This window comes from Natrix helvetica (assembly GCF_964273705.1).
Source record: "Natrix helvetica genome assembly, chromosome: 2".
Taxonomy (NCBI): domain Eukaryota; kingdom Metazoa; phylum Chordata; class Lepidosauria; order Squamata; family Natricidae; genus Natrix; species Natrix helvetica.
Window position 1 is genome coordinate 175,991,342 of NC_138552.1, and position 18,449 is coordinate 176,009,790.

At 40.8% G+C, this 18,449-nt stretch overlaps 1 protein-coding gene across 12 annotated transcripts in view; it reads left to right on the plus strand.

The window, feature by feature from the left end:
• The window catches only part of ANKRD6 (ankyrin repeat domain 6), a 113,841-nt gene that overhangs the window by 71,395 nt on the left and 23,997 nt on the right, over positions 1-18,449 (plus strand). For 7 of the 12 annotated variants that reach the window (XM_081941465.1, XM_081941462.1, XM_081941464.1 and 4 more), the window contains exons 3-4: positions 9,528-9,626; positions 11,555-11,732. In XM_081941465.1, the coding sequence (XP_081797591.1) occupies positions 9,529-9,626; positions 11,555-11,732 (276 nt within the window). In that variant the 5' untranslated portion in view covers position 9,528. Of the gene's footprint in view, positions 1-9,527; positions 9,627-11,391; positions 11,733-15,512; positions 15,592-18,449 lie in introns of those variants that run through there. The other 5 variants (XM_081941468.1, XM_081941458.1, XM_081941459.1 and 2 more) reach the window with 4 other exon arrangements.

Genomic DNA, 18,449 nt, shown 5'->3' on the forward strand with positions numbered 1-18,449 from the left:
TCTGGAAATTCCCCAAGCTTCTGAAGCAGATTTTCAAAAGGACAGAAAATTTTGTAAAGAAGAAGAAATTAATAAAAATGACATTGTCTGCTTCTTCTAATCTTCTTTTTTAAACTGAGTTATATGTTCTTAACATTACAGCATTTGGGAATTCTTATTTGGTGAAGCAACCACTAAACATGTAGACTTTCAGACATTAACAAACATCATGGTCTCAGCTTACCAGCATTGAAAAAAGATTTCTGCCTTCTCTTTTCTTGACTGGAGGTCATTAAATGAAGCCAGGTTGAAGAAATCTAGGGTGAACGTTTAGATTCAATGATAATTCCAGTATGCATAATCTGGTAAACACTTCGTAATAAGTATTCTGCAGGTTCAGACATATACTTAAGTTTGTTCTGAACTCTATAGTTGTTAGAAGTAGGGCTAGCCTAAACATTTCTATTGACAAGAGTCTCTTTCAGTTACTCTCTGGTGGTACGTGCGTCATATAGTTCTGAAAAACATGCCAAGTATTAGTATTACATAGCTCATTTTCATGTTAGTGCTGAGAAACTATTGATGGTATGAAGATGCATAAGAGTCCCAAGAAAATTGTGGATATTTACAAATGCCATTGTTAACTAAACATTTTGAATAGGTCATGCAACATTGGCATTTTATCACTTTGTAGTAATATGTATTGCAGTTTGCCAACTTAAATAGCTTCCTTTTCAGTTCATCCTGTTTTCTGGAAGGTTTGAAATTATGTCTGGTAATTCAACCGTGTTAGTTGATTGTCATTAATGTAGATTCTTGCATTGGGACAAAAAGTTGGTTTCCTCATTGAGATCATGATCCAGAAACAATATCTTCTATCTAAAACAAATTTTAAAGACATATCTGGGTTTTCAGTACCAGCAGCAGAAACAGTTATGATTTTGCAAAAAATTGGTAGTCCTCATTTAGTGACTGCCTTGTATGGCAACTGTGCTTAGTTACAACACTGATGAAAAAGTAAGTTTACGATCAAACCTCACATTTACAATCTTCACCGGCTTGTAAGGCAAAAGAAAATTGAAGATGTTAAGCTCAGACATGGTTTCACTTAGCGATTGCTTTTCTTAATGACAGAGTTGCTAATCCCAATTGTGGTCCCTAAATAAGAAGTACCTTATGAGGCTGTTGCTTTTTCCATTGCAAGTAATTGTTGCTTTACTCCCACTATTTTTCACTAGCTTCTGGCTTCAGTGAATCTTCTCTCCCCTTTCCTACTTACAGAGCTTCCATAGCATCCAATATTCCAGCAGTTAATTTTCTTCCCATTTCCCTTTTACCTATTTTAATTCTGGCATGGTTATAGGTTGCACTTTTGAAAGTTTGTGCAACTGATATTCACTCATCTTTGAGCAAAATGGGGAACAAGAGGCAGAACCACAGAGTTTATTCCTCTTTCTTGGTGTTTTCATCTCCATCTTGAAATAGGTGGTTCTAGGCCACGGGCGTCAAACGTGATTTCATTGAGGGTTGCAATTCAGGGTTGTGTTTGACTTTGGGGTTGGGGGTGGGCATGGCCAGCTCGATGTCATTCATCGGGGGGGGGGGGGCTGTCGTAGCATGGGTTCTCTGCCAGTGAAAACGGGCTCCCTAGCTCCATTTTCAACTGTGACGGCCTCCTGCAACCTGCTCCCTGCTTTAGGCCATCTCTATTAATTTTTCCAGGTTTGACTTCCTTTCCATATAACTAAAGTCTCCAATAGCAGAAAAAAATATGCTCATTTCTTGTGTGAAGTGGCTACTGGACTTTCTTTGTTTTTCCTTGAAGACGTTTTGCTTCTCATCCAAGAAGCTTCTTCAGTTCTTCAGAAATTATCTTTGGGACAACCATGACCTGGATGACTAAGAATCTCCATAGCCTATTTCTATAAGACTTTGTAGCTTGTTGTTAAGGTAAGGTGTCAAAAAGGCAAATGACTTCAAGAGGAAAATCAACAGCTTGGGGTTCCCAAGGAAAGTTTAGGAGACTTCAGATCAGGGATGTCAAATTCACGTCATCATCACATGATGTATCGGGACGTTTCCCCCCCTTCGCTAAACCGGGTGGGTGTGGCGAGCACATGACACATCTGGCCTGCGGGTCATGAGTTTGACACCTCTGCTTTAGATGTTCAAATTCACCTTCATCATTACTAGATCATTACTATCAGCCCAACCTATTTCACAGGATTATGAAAATGGAAAAATGGAGCAAAAAGGGCAATATATAATATTCTGAGCTTCTGGAAAAAATGGAGCACATAAATTGAACAAGTATAAATAAAACTGATGTTGGGAATTGGAGCTGGACTAAACATGGAAAAACAGAAGTTGTCCACCTCTGCTCTAGATGCCTTCAAGTGCTTCTCTGAAAGTTTAAATGTGGTTGAGGGGAACACAGTGGGAACATATATATATGGAAATACAGGTTGTCCTCAACTCATAACAAGTTTATTTAGTGATGGCACTGAAAAAATGACTTATGACTGTTTTCACATTTATGACCATTACAGCATCCCCACGGTCACAAGATCAAAATTCAGATACTTAGCAACTGACTCATATTTATGACTAGTTAATAACCTGGTGTTGCACCGGTATTTATTTATAGGGAGGAAATGTCCGGATCAAATGTAATTTCTAATGTTGAATTTCCCCCTTACCAGAGGGAGGTCCCTTGTGGAGTACTGTGAAGCCATTACCACGGCAACTCCACTGCACTGTACAATAGAATCCATTTTACAGTAGTACCGTAGAAGCCATTTTAAGGCACAACAGGTTGTATCTTAACAGGACATACACCCCGAGAGATGTTAGGGGTGTCTTACCCCCACAGATAGTAAGTCATCTTTGTACCAAGCTTGGTTGAAATTGCTTGAGGCAACACACACACACACACACACACAGAGCCATTTTTATATTTATAGAAAATGGTTGCAGTGTCCCAGAGTTATGTGATCAACTTTTGTAACTTTCTGACAATCAAAGACAACTGGGAAACCAGATTCACTTAACTGTGAGGAAGCCAGGCTTAACAACTGTGTTACTAACTGAACAACTGCAGTGATTCACTTAACAATTATGGCAAGAAAGGTCGTAAAACAGGGCAAAACTTTCTTAACAAATGTCTTACTTAACAACATAAATGTTGGGCTCAATTGTGGTCATAAATGGAGTACTACCTATACTGGGTTGTAACCATAATTGCTCTTTTCTGTTAACACAAGGAGGCAGGGTGGGGGGAATTGTCGCTGTGTTCGTGTGAGTTTTTTTGAGCAGCTCTCAAGAATGGCTCTCCAAATCACCTGATTGTATATCCTTAGGAAAGTTTTTAGGTCTCAGCCACAGCTTCTGTCTGCAATGAAAGGATAATGTTTATGTATGCTTAACAGCAAAATGCTGAAACAATAGAAGTTTCTATTGTTTTATTTCACCCCTTAGCTTGATATGAAATTCAAGACACAAATTTTCTGACACTTCGTTTGTGTATTAATGTTTGCTTTTTAATTATACATAGTATTTTTTTATAAGTACTAACATTTTTCGGTATCAGAACATGCCAGAAAGTTTTCTCTCTCGGGTAAAATAGTATTGCGCAATTGTCAGTTGAAATTCCATGCTCATTATGCATTTAGATTTCATTAAAATGGAATTCTGTGGTTTGGATTTCTTTGACTGTAAGCCATGTGTTGGAAGTAAAACCCTGTTAACTAACCAAGCTAATATGCTATGGTACGTTCCAAAAAAGCAAAAGTTGTTACTTCTGATGACATACATTTTGTACAACCTAACCGGAGGCTACTATTTGGGAATAATGAGAGCCAATTTACTCTAGTGGTTAAGGCACTAGACCAAATTAATCAGAAGACCGCGAGTTCTAGTCCCACCTTAGGCATGAAAATTGGATGAATGAATTTGGGCCAGTCTCTTTTTTTCATCCCAACCCCCCCTCACATGATTGATGATGTGGGGAAAATAGGAGGAGGAAGGAGTTTAGATATGTTCACTGCCTTGAGGTATTTATAACAGTAAACTGCATTCAATTCTGGTCGCCACGATGTAAAAAAGATGTGGAAACTCTAGAAAGAGTGCAGAGAAGAGCAACAAAGATGATTAGGGGACTGGAGACTAAAACATATGAAGAACCGTTGCAGGAACTAGGTATGTCTAGCTTAAGAGAAAGAAGGACTAGGGGAGACATGATAGCATTATTCCAATATCTCAGAGGTTGCCACAAAGAAGAGGGAGTTAAACTATTCTCCAAGGCACCTGAGGGTAGAACAAGAAGCAATGGGTGGAAACTAATCAAGGAGAGAAGCAACTTAGAACTGAGGAGAAACTTCCTGACAGTTAGAACAATTAATCAGTGGAACATCTTGCCTCCAGAAGTTGTGAATGCCCCAACACTGGAAGTCTTTAAGAAGATGTTGGATAGCCATTTGTCTGGAACGGTATAGGGTTTCCTCCCTAGGCAGGGGGTTGGACTAGAAGACCTCCAAGGTCCCTTCCAACTCTGCTATTGTATTGTATTGTATAACAGTAATAAAAGCGGGATGTACACTAAATAAATAAACAAATAATTGCCGAAAAGAAAAACAGCTAAACAAATTATGAAAATATAGTCCAGAGATCAATTGTGTACAGGTAGTCCTTGACTTATGACCACAATTGAGTCCAAAATTTCTGTTGCTAAGTGAGACATTTGTTAAATGAGTTTTGCCCCATTGTACGATTGCCACATTTGTTAAGTGAATGGCTGCAGTTGTTCAGTTAGTGACACCGTTGTTGTTTAGTCTGGCTTCCTCAATGGCTTTGCTTGTCAGAAGGTCACAAAAGTGATTACATCATCTCAGTGTAGGGTGATTACATCATCCCACACTGTGACCGTCATAAATATGAACCAGTTGCCAAGTGTATGAATTTTGATCGTGTGACCATAGGGATGGTGTAGTGGTCCAAAGTGTGAACAATGGTCATGAGTCACTTTTTTCAGTGGCGTTGTAACTTTGAATGGTCAGTAAATGGACTGTTGTAAGTTGAGGATTACCTGTATTAAATATACATAATCATATTAATCTGCATGCTAAATATCTACATAGAACTTCCTTTCATTTTTTATTCCATTCCAATTATTTAAATATCTGTAATTTAAGATTTAGAATTTACTTCAAGATCTCCAATGTCACCTGGCTCCAAAGTGTAGATTGCACCATCTCCAAATGCAGGGGTGGGCTGCTGGGGGGTTGCATGGGTTCGGGTGATCCTTTAGCTAGGATTCTACCCCCAAATTCCACCCCTGGCTGGCCATGCCCACCCTGCCCACCCCTCCCCTTTCCTCACATCCCAGGAGTCTCCATGTGGCTCGTTCATCATGCCAGGTAAGTGCAGGGCCCTTGCAGAGCTCAGGGAAGGGGGTAAACGGTCTACTTGGGCTTCTGAAAGTCTGGAAACAAGCTTATTTTGGGCCCTCCCGGAAACAAGCAATTTTCGCCCTCCCGGAGGCTCAAAGAAAACCTCCAGAGTCTGGCGAGGCCGAAAAACGGGCCTACCAGAAGTTCTGGAAGTCTGGAAATGGGCCTGTTTCTGGCCTCTGGAGCCTGGGAGGGGGAAGCAGTTTTCGCCCTCCTAGAGGCTCGAGGAAAGCCTCCGCAGCCCGGGGAGGCTGAAAAACGCCCCGCCCCCACCGTGGTGCAGGAGGCTGACTAGGCCATGTCCACTATGGCCACGCCCACTTAGCAACGGGGCAGCGAACCTGTTGCTGCAATTTTTGAAGCCCACCCCTGTCCAAATGGCTTTTTGAGCGATGCTGCTTACAGAAGGGGAGGTGGTATGATGGATTGCAGTGAAATGACAGAGGTAAATGTCAAGGCAGAATTATCCACTGTCTAGTATATCTACAGCAGAGTACTGTAGATATTATGTTCATCTTCGGTGAGAGATCATGTCTAAATAAGCAGGAATAAGACATTATGACAAGTTGGGAGAGGAGGCGATGTACAGCCCTACTGGCAAAATCTGTCTTCCCAAGATGAGAAATGGTAGAGCAGTCCCTGGGCTTAGTTTAGAGTAGACTATCTAATTGGGGACTTATTATCTCTTCAAGGACTTCTCCCTTCATCCCAGAAATAGGAAAAGAGAGCAGAAGGTGCTTCAGATTTTAACATTCAAAGCCTAGAAATATAGAACCAAATAACAGACCTTCCAATCCTGAACTACAGAGAGAGCTCTGTAACACTGTATAATGCATCTCTACCCACAGGGAAGATTTTAATAAGAATTATCCTTTTCAAATTGGTGCAGAGAAATCTTTAGATATTTGGAATAATATTTGAGATATCATTGGAATTAGGGGAAACACAGAAAAACCAAAGAAAGGCAACAGTTGCGTACCTACCATTCTAAATAAAACCAATGCTGTCAGCCTGGCTAAACTAGTTACTTACAATACTGCCGTCTTGAATAAGATCTTATATGTCAGTACATATTCGGGGCTCAAAACAGGATGGTAAGAGAGAGATCACCATCTGGGCCTTCTGTTTAGGTGTTTTTAGGCAAGGCGCTTTCCTCCTTTTTTTTGGAAGATAATTGAAAGGTTAAAGAAAGATAATTGAAGGCTTGGAAAATGGACTGTTACTTTATCCAGTCAAGCAAAATGCTTCATTGACGATGTCCTTGATCCAGTCAGCATATTATAAATTATTTTGTAACTGAACTCACCTTCCTATAAATCTTGGTGGAGAGGGAAATGATGCAGGCATAAATAACCTTTTTAGCAATTTTATCACGGACGTTATGCGAAAGCCTCATCTAGTTTTACTTCAGCAGGAGGTGATATTATTAGGTACTGTACATTGGGAGCCATCTAAATTGTCTTCCCTCTTGATTAACAACAACTCGTGTGAAGTCTTGGTCACCCAAGAGAGAAATGTATGGGTGATATTTGGCCCACCTGTTACTTTAATGACAGTTATTGGAAAAGCATGATTGAATCAAGGGAAGCAGTGGTGCATTTAATGTATCATCAAAACTACCATTGGTAGGAAAATTGCATTTTGACCTTGATGAGTCATAGCTACATTTTACATGGGATAGAGGTAACCCTGCAGGTAAACTAAGTAATGATACCTGTTCTGACCCCCCTTCCTCCTTGCCCACACAGAACACACTCCGGAACAGTACAAGGGAACAAGGTTTATTGCACAAACAAACAGAAGGTTCCGTGACAGTAAACCACCAAGACAAAACTCACAAAAACAAAACACGAAAGCAGCTATCCAGCTTGCTAGAATTCCAGACTAGAACTTCTGGCATAAGTCCTCTGTTGACTGCTGCAAAGGGCGTATGCACAGTCAACCCTTTTTATAACCTGGAGAGGAGCCTCCTGATCAGCAGCTGAGAGCTCTTATCGCCGATAATTACGCCCACACTCCTTGCGTCTATGGGCGCGGCGGTAACGAGCGTCCAGGAACTCCCTGCTCAGTTCTGACTCACTGTCTCGTGACTCCTCCCCGCTGCTCCAAGGCATGGCATCGCGAGCCCCCCCTCCTCTGGCTCTCACCGCTGCTCCATGCCTCAGGCGCCTCCTGGTGGCCGACCAGACTCTCCGATCCCTGCTCCACATCGGAACCCTGTCCAGGGTCCCCCACCTCCTCTGGAGCCGACTCATAGGGACCCTCACTCTCGGAGTCTGGTGGCAGCGGCAACGGCGCCTGCTGGGCCACAACAGATACCCCTAAAAATAAAGGTGCCACCATATAAGGGTTTGAAGGTATGAATGGGTAGATCACCGATTTTGTTAGTTAAAAATGGTGATTGTAGCCATTTCAGATATTTGCATTCCTTGGTTTTGTCATGACCCCAAGAAAAGAAATGTTGGTTGTGCCAATGTTCTGGAATTATGATATGACCTTCTGAAGTACAAAGTTAAATTGTAGGGAGATATTTGGGACATATGGACCATACAGGTCATGCTGCCTGGTAGACTCCTTCCTGGTCTTCTGGACCTTATGACTGGGTTGTTTGGGAGTTCCCCAGTTATTTTTGGAGATTTTAGCCTCTATGCTCTCAGGTCAATGGTGGGAAAGACTTAGGAATTCGTGGTCTTCATAGTAACCATGGGTTTGCCACCAGGTTTGCCTGATCACGTAAGTGGACATATGTAAAAACTCATTTTTACTTGTGTGAACTAAAAATGAAGGACTTTGCTTTGAGCTCTTCGCCATAGTCAGATCACTTCCTCGTCCAGATGAAATGTATTGTCACCCCGGTCCTCCTCAGAATGGGAGGATTAATCAGGATGGTCCAATTAGGTGCTTATGAATCCAAATGGATTCTAGCAAGCACTTGGGGAATTCCCTACCGCTTTGACTTGCAATTATGTCAGGCATTTGTTGAAGAGTCAGAGCTGGAACATGAGCAAGATTGCTCTCAAGCACTACTTCAGGTTGGGGTGTGTGAGTGGCTGACTCACCATTGATAACTGCGCTCAAAATCAGTTCAGAAATTGTCAGTTTTCTCACGTTGAGTATTAACTGCACTATTTATATTAATGATTGCATTCTTCCATTAAATGGTCTATTTTCATGAATTAGGCTTTGGTCAGCTGATAGTTGATAAATATGAGGAGGCTGTGGTGGATCACCTCAATGGACCACCAATGGTCTGCAGAAAGTAAGTCTCTGTGGGAGGGTAAGGGTGAAGAGTCAATAATGTTCAATATTCAGGGGCTGGATTAGGAGAGAGAAAACCAAAGTTCTAGTTCTGTCCTAGGGTTGAAGCCAGCTGGTGACTTTGGACCAATCAACCTGTCTCACCTCTAGGAGGAAAGTAATGTCGAACTACTTCTAAAATGTTGCCAAGTAAACAGCATGGAGTTGTCCATGTGGTTAAAACTGACTTGAAGGCTACGCATGTATGCACACACACACACACACACATACATATCCATACTCATGCACCAAAGACACACAAAAACAAATAAGGCACCCAAAAAAGAATTGGAATTATTTTGAGTATTTTAAAATAAATAAAAGCAAGTTTCTAAATTTGAGTTCCCTTTGGAAATCGGGGTAAGGTGGATTTTCCTGCTCCCACCATATCTTGGTTGGGGTCTGAACACTGTTTTACGCAAAATCTTTCTTTTCCTGTTTTCTTTTTAAAACATAGTCGGATCCAATCACGTTGTGCATATATGAATGTTTGCACATTGCATTAAATTTATCTTTTTAAAACTACACTATAGCAATGCTTATTCTCAAATGAGATGCATAGTTTTATTCTGAGAGACTCCTAAAGGGGACTATTAAGTGCCAAGTGTAAAATGACTTAAATTACATCTTTGTGGTTAAAATACTGAAATACAGATTCAAGCTGTTTCAGTGGGCTTGGAAATATAATATCATTTCCTTTATTTCCTTTCAATTAATGACATTGTACACTATAGCTTTCACAGTGATGTGCACCAACCTTTGGTGTTAAAACTTGTTCAGCAGTTGGTATTTTCTGCTTTCCAGCATGGGCGGACACCTCTCCATCTTGCAGCTTACAAAGGTCATCTCCATGTGGTCCAGATTCTGCTCAAGGCAAGCTGTGACGTGGATCTTCAGGATGATGTGAGTAGTCTCAACCACATTCAGGCAAGGAGCTTTTTCATATTTGCAATCTTAAGAATCAGCTACGTGTGGCTCACTGTGGAAACTATGTATGTTTGCCTGGAAAATACATTTAAAAAAAAATTGGTTCCAAGCTTCTGTGGGTGAACCTGCGAGAGGAAATAGCGCATAGGTGTCAAACTTGCGATGTCACGTTGCCCTCACGTGACGTTTTTCCCCTTCGCAGAGCTGGGGTGGGCGTGACCTACGTGGGACACATCTGACCTGCGGGCCGCCAGTTTGACACCCTGCATTAGCAAGTATGATGACAATGCAGATCCGTTACTTTAGGCGTTCTTTTCAAAAGCCTAAAAATGAATGTTTCCCAGATACTTTTTTTTAAAGTGGTTGCAGGAAGAAATGAGTATAGGTAGATTAAGGACTAGTTATAATCTGTTGGAAGCATGTTAGACATTTTTTTTTAAAAAAATGCATTTGACCTTCCATTAAGGACATTGGATGGGGCTGATTTATTTTTCCTTGAGAAACATTTCGGAGGAGTTTCTACTTAGAAGAGGCCAAAATGCCAATTAATGTTTTCACTGCAAGTTCTATTTGGCTGTGTTTGAGCGGTCAATGTCTACACCTCTGGCAGTTGCATTAAAAGGGTGAAACATAGTCCAAGAAGGTTTGTATTTATAGCAATTTATTAGTGCATATCATTACTGCATGGAACTAAGAAACTTTGGGCAAGAGAGAGGGTTCATGATTGATTAGTTACACCCTTTGTCGATTAAGCTTGGCCATTTTCAACCTTTACAAAAATAATGAATGCATATATTTAAAAATGGCGGTTTTGTTACTGTCCACAGTATTTACAGAATCTTGATTATTATTATTAAATCTGGGCAGCATTTCTCCCAGCAATGTTGTTGAGCTTAGATCAAAAATTAATTAATCGATGAAGATACTCAAGTGATCTTAACTTGAAAATGATTACTATTTATTTGGTTAAATAATGACATTCTCTTTTTTCTTTAGCATCCCAATACTTTGCTGCTTTTGATAAAGTATAGTTTTGCACAAATACCTATGTTCTTTTAGATCAAGACTTTAGTGGATTAGTTATACATATTACCTTGTAAAATATATTTGGACTCTTTTTCATTACTTGTATTTTCTACTCAACAATTTCTTCAGAGAGCTTATGCTCATGTACATGTTTTTCCTCCCTCAAATTTATCCTTACAGCAATCCTGTAGAATAGTCAAAGTGAGTGACACTTATTGTGCCAGAGACATACAAATTGAGCGAAGACTGTCATGGTTCAGCAATGCTAGTCCCACATTTGCCATAAGTATGACTAATAATGATGTCTTGCAGCAACCAAGATAACTAACACTATCAACTTTCAAGAGGCTGTCTTTTATTTTGATTCCCCTCCCCCACTAACCCATGGGTGTCAAACTCGCGATATCACGTTGTCATAACTTTACATACCGTTTTCCCCCCTTCGCCACTGGGAGGGCGTGGCCAGTGCATGATGCATCTGGCTTGTGGGCCGCGAGTTTGACACCCTGCACTTAGAAGTAATTATTTGTAGATATCCAACTATAGATCATGTATTTATTATCTGGTATATATACCTATTTCAAGCTACCGATCTCAACAAGTAACAAATTATCGTGACCAGTATCCTCATAATTACAGTGTCCTCTGCCAGATGATGTAAAGAAACTTGTTAAATGTGGTAGAATATTTTAAATGCTGACTTCATGTTCTACAGATGTTGATCGTTAACATATTGTTAAAGACCTAATCATTAATTGAAGAATGGCCTCCAGTGACCTTGAATGGGATTATTATGAATTTCAGCCTGTGGAAACCAGTTCTCTAGACTATGAAACCCCACGAAGTAATTCTTTCCTTCTCCCTGCTAATCCCGCAAGCCCCTATTGGAATCCAGATGCCATCTCTGATTGGTCAATGAGTGTTCACACAGCACACGCCCCAGAAATAGTCAAGGGAGCAGTGGTCCTGGTCACAGAAGTCGAGGAAGAAAAAAATAAGAAAAAACAGAGGAAAAAGGCTAGAAAAGATCCTAGAAGATTGCAAAGAGAGAAAGAGGTTAGAACTCTTTTCAGCTTGCATGTAGCATTCGGATTGGCCATCTGGCATGTTGGATCTACTTCAAAAATGCATGGTTGCATGTCTCACTTATTTAGATGCTTCTCCACAAAGTAATTTGCCTTTTGTGTAGAGTCCCGCTGTGTGTTCTAAGGGGCCCTATCTAGGGGAATGTAGTGTATCCCAAATGCCAAAGGATATTGTTTACACTTATATGGACTCATCCCTAAACAAGGAATCTGAGTGTTGTGTACATAAGTCATTCACAGGCAACCGTGGGTTCTGGAAGCATTTTTAATTCTTGCTTTAATAAATCAGGTTGTAGTCGCTTTAAGGACTGTCACCTCAGGCATTATTCTGAATCATGATGATGCCCAAATGAGGACTTACACAAGTAAACTCTGGCCTTTCATTTTTATGTCACAGTGTTGCACACAAATACCGTATTTTTCAGACTATAAGATGCACCAGAGTATAAGACGCACCAAAATTTTGAAGAGGTAAATTTAAAAAAAACATTTTGCCCACCTCGGCCCCCAGGAACACTCTGCAGGCCTCCCAAATCCTCTGCACGCCCATTTTATGTGTGACAAACTGGGCGTGCAGAGAGTTTGAGAGGCCTGCAGAGTGCTCCTGGGGGCATGGGAGGGCAAAGCACCCCCATTTTTGTGAAAAACGGGACCATTTTCACTTATTTGCCCTCCCCAGTCCCCAGCAGCACTCTGCAGGACTCCCAAACCCTCTGCACGTTCATTTTTGCAAAAAACAGGATGCACAGGGCGGAGTTTTGGGAGGCCAAAAATGCTGTATTCAGTGTATAAGACGCACCCAGCTTTTCACCCTCTTTTTTGGAGGAAAAATGTGGGTCTTATACTCCAAAAAATATAGTATATATAAACATGTACATAAGATGGAGTCATCAAAATACAAATTTCACTGCTTCTCTCTCCTTGGATGAATATGATCTCAGGATCAGTATCTGGAATGGTTGAAGAATGAATATTATCTATGAGGAGTTGCTCATTTTTGTGAAATGGTTGAGGTATTGGAAGATAGCTTGGTTAGGACTATTGGCTATGAATGTTTAAAATGTTTGAATTGTGCATGCATTTACCGACTTTCCAAACTATGCAGGAAGGTTTTGGCAATGGGCTTTTTGTATTCTCATTTATCGATTGCTTTTGTGTTTTTTTATTTTCCTTTTTTTTTTTTTGGTGATCATCGAATAAATTAAAAAAGGATGGTTAAGATAATTCAAGTATGTATTCTTATTAACTGGATTACTATAGGGAACACAGTGGACAGTGGCTTAAAGACTGGATTTGTCAACTAGAGATGGCCAGTACTCCCACAGTTCAAGCCCTTGGCATTGCGTGACAGAATGAACTCCCGTCATTTCCCTCTAGCTCTTGCCCACCTAGCAGTTCGAAAGCATTTAAAAAATGCAAGTAGATAAATAAGTACCACTCCGGCGGGAAAAGCTAGTAATATTCCAGGTGGAAGCGGAAGCCAGAGCCTGACCTGCCCCAGTGCGAGGTGAGGTCAGTGAAAGAAAGCCTGGATGACCCAACATCCCTCAAGTGCTGTTAGCCAACTGGAGTAAAGCTAGTTTCCCCCCTGTGATGCACTATGAATAGCGTGCATGTGTGAACAAAATGAACTGGAAATTTTAGACTGAACTATTGTTAGTTGTGAAGTCATGTCCGACCCATTGTGATCCCATGGACAATGTTCCTCCAGGTCTTCCTGTCCTCTTCCATCCTCTGGAGTCCATTTAATCTCATGCTGACTGCTTCAGTGACTCCATCCAGCTACCTCATTCTCTGTCGTCCCCTTCTTCTTTTGCCCTCAATCTTCCCCAGTATTAGGCTCTTCTCCAGTGAGTGAAGACTGAACTGTTCTGTGGTAAAAAGCATGGTAGATTTCCCTGGCTATCTATGCCGTGCACTAAAAAACAAAACAAAAGCTGGGTTGCTATTTCCTTATAAATATGTGAGTATTAATTTCAGGCACCAAATAAGTGTTACCTTGAATAGAGGGGACTATTCTCTTATTCTGATAGCTGGATTATATATCTTTATATCATTATTTCTACATTAACACAGATTTACAGTAGAATTTACATATTAAGCGTAACATCTAGCTTCCAGTTGCTATTGCACTCGATGGGATTTGGTTCATTCTGAATTGCCAGAGAAGAGTCCTCTTTTGACCCAGAGATGTCATGTGACCAGGTCACTTAGTGGCAGATGTTCCAGCACTTCCGGTTCCTGTTGCTAAGCGAATCCTGCACTGTGTTATTAAGTGCAATGTCACGAAGTCGCCATTTGTGACCTGCCAGCTTTCCAAGTGACATGGCTTGTAGGAAGCGGGCAAAGAAGGTCGTAAATAGTGATCACGAGACCACAAAATGCGGCCACCGTAAGTACAAGGACCAGTCATAAATACCACTCGTTCATCACCATTGCCATTTTGAATGGTCCCTTGAAGTAGCCATTAAGCAAGAACCACCTGTATTACTCTTTTTTTCATAATTTTCTAAAAACTGTATTATACTTCTTTATATCCAACTCTTTGTGTTCTCCTGTCCTAGATAATTTGTATTGCAGTCGCCAGTTTATCTCCCATGTGTGAAAGCATCATTGCCACAGAAAGCTGGGCTGACTAACTATTTTGTAAGCTTTTCTGCTTTGATGTGGGCAGAAACTATCAGTGTCGCTTATTAAAGCAACTTCCTGCTGTGTGACTTGAGATTCTTTTTAATTGGAGGGAATTTTTTCCAGAGCAGACATTGTCTTTCTCTAATGTTAGCATAATGCTGGTTTTTGTTCATGCGCTGATCTGATTAAATTTACTGTTACCACAAAAATCTATTGGGTGACGGAGCAAGTCAGCTTCTGTTATGAATTAGTAATCAGTCTAAGCTATTTTATAGTAAGAAGTTGTACAAGGCCCAATAATAAAAATTAATTGAACTTCTCTTAGGTTATCTATCATTTTTTTAAAAATTGAATATTTTCATCTTAAGAGTGTTTGTGTCAAAATCATACAAGAATATGTGTGTAATTTTATCCCCATGTATATTAGTAGGAACTGATGAGTTCCACTACTACTTGTGACCTTCCCTGCCAGTTTTCCCATTGATTTTCTGGGGAAGCCAGCAAGGAATGTCACAAATGGTGATCAGGTTATCAAAGGGCATTGCAACCAATCGATTGTGTGAGCCAGTTGCCAAGTGGCCAGATCCTGATCACAGGACCTCATAGGAGTGAGATACAAATAGCCCTGCACTTACGACCATTTGTTTAACTTTTAGTGGTTGCTGACAAATGGTTGTAAGCCAAAGACTGCTTGTATCTTAAATTCAGACATTATTTCATCAAATCACCATCAACAGATTTTTTCCAAGTAGCTACACCTCAGGTTACAATTTGTATAGATCTCTTTGAGACAAAGCATTTTGAATGGGACGGTTGCATAGAAGATGAAGATTCAGGTGGGCAGTTTGTTTCTGAGGCTGGAGCAATATTGTCAATAATTCCCATATATGCACAGTTATTATAAAATCCAGCTTTTCTCTTTCTTAATTGTGATTTGTCACTGTTCTTTCTCATAGAAGTGAGTGTTCACCAAACTCCAATCTGCTACTCAAAGCTCTGTATCTGTGGGCCCAGCACCTACTGCTGGCAATATCAAACGGGGCAAAATAAGATCCAGTTGAAGGCACATAACAGAAAACCATTCTAATTCATACCTCTTGTAGATAAATTTGCTTTTCAGTGATGAATGGCAACGTATAGATGCAGCACACCTTTGGGGAATGGGATCACCATGCTGGACAGCTGATAGAAACATTTCGGTAAATTATTCAGACTGAGTCTCAGGGCCCACCTCGTAATAGATCATCAACTACAGACTTACTTGCAAACGGTTATATGGAGATTATGCTACATTAACCGCTGGGTGTTTCTTCTTTTGTATAGTTTTGCTTTGGCTTGGAACACCTTTTTATTTATTGGGGATTTTGTATTCTCAGAGGCTGGGCTTAGCAGCATTTCAGAGGAGCAACTAGAAGCTGTTAGGACAATGGTCACCAACTGGTGGTCTGTGAGAAAATTTTGGTGGTCCACAGAAAAATCTTTGCATTTTTTATATTGCGCTAAATTGGGGATCCTCAAACTACGGCCCCTGGGCTAGATTTTGTTCACCGAAGCAATTATTCCCACCTGCTGATGGGATGGGGTCCTTTAGGCACTTAGCTTGGCTGCCTGTTTAGTAGCTCCAGCCCTTCCCTCCCTCCCTCTCTGGGAGTCCAGGCGCTTCAGTGAGCGGTGCATGAAACTTCGGCCAGACTCCTTGAAAGACAGAGTTTGCAGGGGGCCAATCTAGCACCTGGGCTGGTTACAACACAAACATTCATTCTTGGCCATATTTGAGATTCCTAGGTGCAATGGACAGCAAAATTAGGGTTGATTGCAGGCGCTTCTCTCCGCTAGCAAGCTAAGTGCCTGAAGAACCCCAACCTGTCACTAATTCACATTAGTGGTCCACGGGATTTAAAATTATGAATTTAGTGGTTCCTGAGATGCAAAAGGTTGGTAACCCTTGTGTTAGGAGACCCAGTTGCAATAGTGGCTGACTGAACCATAAATTTAACTCTTTGAAGGTTGCTTAAGATCAGTTGTGTTTTCTTTGGAGAGACAATGGCAAATAGCTGAGCTAAGACCTTCTCATTTCCAAAAAAAGTCACTTGAAGCCTGTATCTTTCCTTTATATAATTCCAGGGTATTTCTTTCCTTGGATTTGTCCTGTTCTGACTTGACGTTAAAGGAGTCTTCTGTTTTACACATAGTGGATGGCTGTGATTAGGAGCTCTAAAGTCTTGTGCCATCCTCCCTCACCGGCTTGGCTCTCCTCCCAGAATTTAGCAAGGGCTGGATACAACTGTTATAAAGAAAGTATTGGCAGAATATAAAACCTGCTTAAAAAGTTCTTAAGTTTGAAAAACAGAAAATAAACTGCCTAAAAGGTAGCATTATCCTTTTAAAGCCATGTTTGCCGGGAAGGCAGGAGATTTCTCTAAGCGCATTAGAGCACACTTTACAACAAAGAAGTAATATTGCCTGTCTGTTGTACCACCTGCTCTCCTTCAAAGGAGTTTCAGCAGCTTGAAGCAAGATCCCGTATCTCTGCAAAATTAGTTTTCTCTCAGTGGCTTCTTTAACTGGAAAGAAATCTCTATAGTCCATGGGTTAGAGCAGGGGTGTCAAACTCGATTTCATTGAGGGCCACATCAGGCTTTTATTTGACCCCGGGGTGTGGGTGCGGAGGACATGGCCAGGGGGGGCATGGCCAGCTCAATGTCACTCATGTTGGGGGCACCCGCAGTGGCCCGAACACTCTGCCAGCGAAAACAGAGCTTGGGAGGGCCGTGTGCAAAGGGTTGTGGGAGGCCGTCACAGCTAAAAATGGAGCTCGGGAGGGCAGTGCGAGCCCTCCCAAGCGCCATTTTTGCTGACAGCAGCACTGCGGGCTTGTCCTTCACTTTTTCCAAGGTGGCCTCATAGGCCAGATCTAAGCACTCTTGAGTTTGAGATCCCTGGGTTAGAGGTAAGTTTTGAAATTTATGAGCTGCTAGTTAGTTTCATAGCTTGGAAATACAGTTTTCCATTAAAGTCATCCCCCCCCACCCCATATTTTCACTGGCTGATTTCATATATTTTTTTTACTGGCTGATTATGTGCAGCAATGGCTGTTTGTGCTGCTAAAGGGCAATTCTTAGCAACCAAATCCAGGCCTTCATCTAAATTACTCTCAGTATAAAGCGCAACCTCCCTTCTGTCAGATGCCTATGAAGTAGACAGGTCTTAAAAATTTGATAGATAAATAAATAAAAATAAAACTTATTAGAATTTCAACTTCAGAGGAGGGGCAGTCATTCACTTTCCAGTCTAATGTGGAGTAAGAATTAAAAGTTGAAAGAAAAGAGGAAGAAGGAGAGGAGACTTAAATACAATGCATTTAAGATGGAATAAGTCTTTTTATCTTTGGTCGTCCTGAGGCCATTATATTGTTTGGGATTTTATCTTTGCTGAATCTGAATCTCTGGCTTGGATTTCCCTTTCATTTTTTTTCCAGGTTCTTCTTTTGTTCCTGCTTTATAATTTTGTACTCTTGGTTAACATGCCAATAGTCTGGGATAAGAAAACATCTTAATACTAAAATAATAATAATTTAAATATAAATTCTACTTGCTAAAAATAAATAAAAATAAAAGGAAGATGAGAAATGGCATAAAACTAAGAAAAAATACAAATTACTTGATTAAAAGTTAAAAAAAAAAAGAACTAAAAGGAATTGAAAATCAGGAGCTCATTAAAGAGCCATCACTCTGTCACCATCTTCTGTGGGAAAGGTTGATCTACAAACTATAATGTTTGAATCCAGTTTTTACACTAAACTAAATAGATCCTTGAGTTGAGTCCTTTCCTGGTGACCTTAGTGAGCTGTTCATATATTTTAGTTTTCAAAGGCGTGGAAGTGGTTTGCTTCCCTTTTTTTTATTTCTATAAATAACTCAAGGCGGTGAACATACGTACTTAATACCCCCTTTCTCCTATTTTCTCCACCTATGATGAGGTGGTCGGGCTGAGAGAGTGTGACTGGCCCAACTCAACCAGCTGACTTTCATGCCTCAGGTGGGACTAGAACTCACCA